This window comes from Lactuca sativa, chromosome 6, assembly GCF_002870075.4.
Source record: "Lactuca sativa cultivar Salinas chromosome 6, Lsat_Salinas_v11, whole genome shotgun sequence".
NCBI classification, from domain to species: domain Eukaryota; kingdom Viridiplantae; phylum Streptophyta; class Magnoliopsida; order Asterales; family Asteraceae; genus Lactuca; species Lactuca sativa.
In genome coordinates, this window is record NC_056628.2 from 120153031 (window position 1) to 120156206 (window position 3176).

Here is a 3176-nt window from a genome sequence, read left to right on the forward strand (position 1 = left end):
ACCCCACCCCATCAACCAAGACAACAACCATAAGAACCTCTCATTGATATGCCACCTTGGAATCAAGCCCCTCCTCACAACCAATCCAATTATCAACCACCACCACAACTACAAAACGAACACTTCCACCAAAACAACCATCCTCAAAACAATGATTTTCAAGTTCAACAAGTACATTACCTAAATCAACCCAATTACCAACACCCTCCAATGTACCAAAACCCAATGTACCCACAACAACAACCTCCTTACAACCAATACCCTAACTACCAACCTTATCCACCACCAATCTACAATCCCCAACAATACCCATATCCACCTTATCATCAACCACCCAATTAATTGAAATAAAATCCCAACAACCCCAATCCACCCAATCCCCCTCAAGAGTTGACACTTAGACAAATGATGGAAATGGATGTTACTCATACACCTCTTGCTATTGTTTATCCCGCAAACCGCCGAGGGATTGAATTGAAGTCAAGTTTCATCCATCAACTTACCAAGTTCCATGGTTTGGATAGAGAATACCCTCAAAAATATTTGAAGTCATTTCATATGATATGTGTTAGCATGTTGCCCGAAAATGTGACATTGGATGATTTCAAGCTAAATGCCTTCCCGCTCACCTTGGAAGATAAAGCTAGAGAGTGGTTATTCAACTTACCACCAGGATCTATTCACACATGGGAAGAGTTACTCAAGGCCTTCAATAGCAAATTCTATCCCACCTCCCGCATTTCAAGTCAAAGAAGTGACATTTTGGGGATTCGTCAGGGGAAAATGAAACATTTCATGATTTTTGGGAGCGCTTCAATAATTTGTGTACAAGTTGTCCTCAACACAATATACCCGAACAACTACTTCTTCAACAATTTTATGAGGGTATGAATGAAAAAGATCGGAGGATGATTGATGCTTCAAGTGGTGGTGACATCTTCAACAAAACCCCTTATGAAATCCGATTACTTTTTGGTACCATTTCTCAAAATCAAAGGAATTTTGGGACTCGAAATGACATGAAGAGAAATTCTACACAAGTGGTTGGTGAAGTTAGCAACACTCAACATTTGGAATCAAAGCTCTTGGACTTGACTAATGTGTTAAGTCAAATGGTGGTGGGAAGTGGTCAACAATTGATGGTATGTGGTATTTGTGCAATGACGGGCCATTATGCGGATAAGTGTCCTACACTTGGAAGTGAACCGGAAGATGTGAATGCAATGGGCAGATATCAAGGTCAACCAAGACCCACGGGATTTCAAAACAATTTCAACCCAAATTGGAGGAATAACCAAAACAACCCTTATCCACCAAAGCAAAATCCACCAAATCTTTTGATGAGACCCCAACATCCACAATACCAATCCCAAAAACCTTCATATCCACAAAATTCTTATAACCCTCCAAATTACCAACACCCTCCACAACAAGGTCAATCAAGTGGTAACCATCAAATAAGCCTTCAAGAACTTGTTACTTTTCTTGCTCAAAGTCAAACCCAATTTCAACAAGAAACTAAGAATACTTTCTCCAACATTCAAGCACAAATTGGAGACTTGGCAACCGCTCTCAACAAGATAGAACAAAGGGGTAAACTTCCATCACAAACTGAGAAGAACCCCAATGTGAGTGCCATCACCTTGCGAAGTGGGAAAACACTTGGAGAAAGTCAACCTAAAAGAGTTTCAAGAGAAGCCGAAGATGAAGTGATCATTGTGAAACCTCAAAAAGTTGTAGTTCCTCCAAAGGAACCGGTTGTGCCAAATGTTGATCAACTTGATCCTTCCAACAAACCCATCAAATCATTGGTCATACCACCACCTTTTCCATCCCGGTTGGCTTCCTCAAAGAAACAACAAGAAGAGAAAGAGTTTCTTGAGACTTTCCGCAAGGTTCAACTCAACATTTCACTATTGGATGCCATTAAGCAAATCCCACGTTATGCCAAATTTCTTAAGGATTTGTGCACCAACAAGAGAAAATTCAAGACAAATGAGAAGATTCAAGTAAATGCAAATGTATCCGCGGTCATCCAAAAGAAGCTTCCACCCAAATGCAAAGACCCGGGAATGTTTTCTATACCTTGTACCATTGGTGATTTACATGTTGAAAGTGCTATGCTAGATCTTGGAGCCTCAATCAATGTCATGCCATACTCGGTTTTTCAATCTCTCAATGTTGGACCTTTGGAAGAAACCGGAGTCATCATTCAATTAGCGGACAAGTCAAGTGTATTTCCAAGAGGCATGTTGGAGGATGTACTCGTTCAAGTTAATCAACTAGTATTTTCCGCGGATTTCTATGTCATTGACCTTGAAGATAAGACTCTTTCCAAGTCATCTATGATTCTCCTTGGAAGACCTTTCATGAATACCGCTCACACGATTATTGATGTCCACAATGGGAAGATCACCATGGAGTTTGATGGAGAGACCATTCACTTCAATATCTTTGAAGCAATGAGACATCCTAGCAACATATCTCCATTGTATCGAGTTGATGTGATTGAGCCAATCACCCAACAATTATTCGAGTTATCAAATGGGGATCTTTTGAAGATGGTGCTTAACATGAGTCTTGAAGGTGAAAGTTTGAAGAATACCTTGGATTTGTATACATTGGATTCTGAAGTTGAAGATATTGTGAAGTCTTTAGAAATTACTAAATCCACAAAGAAGGATGTTTCTTAAGTTGCCTTATCTCATTCTCCAATCAAGATGCCACCTTCCATAATCCAACCACCCACACTTGAATTGAAAGTCTTACCTAGCCATTTGAAATATGTTTATCTAGGTCAAGATGAAACTTTACCGGTGATTATCTCTTCTCAATTGAAAGACTTTGAAGAAAACCAATTGATTGAAGTCTTGAAAGAGCATAAAGAAGCCATGGGGTGGACCATAGCAGACATCAAGGGGATAAGTCCTAATGTATGCACTCACAAGATACTCATGGAAGATGATTGCAAGCCTAAGAGGGAAGCCCAAAGACGATTAAACCCTCCCATGATGGAAGTTGTCAAGAAGGAGATAATCAAGCTACTTGATGCGGATATGATTTATCCAATTTCTGACTCCAAATGGGTTAGTCCGGTGCAAGTGGTTCCCAAGAAAATGGGAATCATGGTTGTTGAGAATAACAAAGGCGTAATGGTACCCACTCGAGTTCAAAAT

General features: G+C 40.0%; 1 protein-coding gene across 1 annotated transcript; it reads left to right on the forward strand.

Moving 5' to 3' along the window:
* The first annotated feature begins 1340 nt into the window (after window positions 1-1340).
* On the forward strand, window positions 1341-2693 carry LOC111905106 (uncharacterized). The gene has a single exon (XM_023900781.2). The coding sequence runs from the start codon at window positions 1341-1343 to the stop codon at window positions 2691-2693; it is 1353 nt and encodes a 450-aa protein (XP_023756549.2).
* Window positions 2694-3176: the final 483 nt, after the last annotated feature.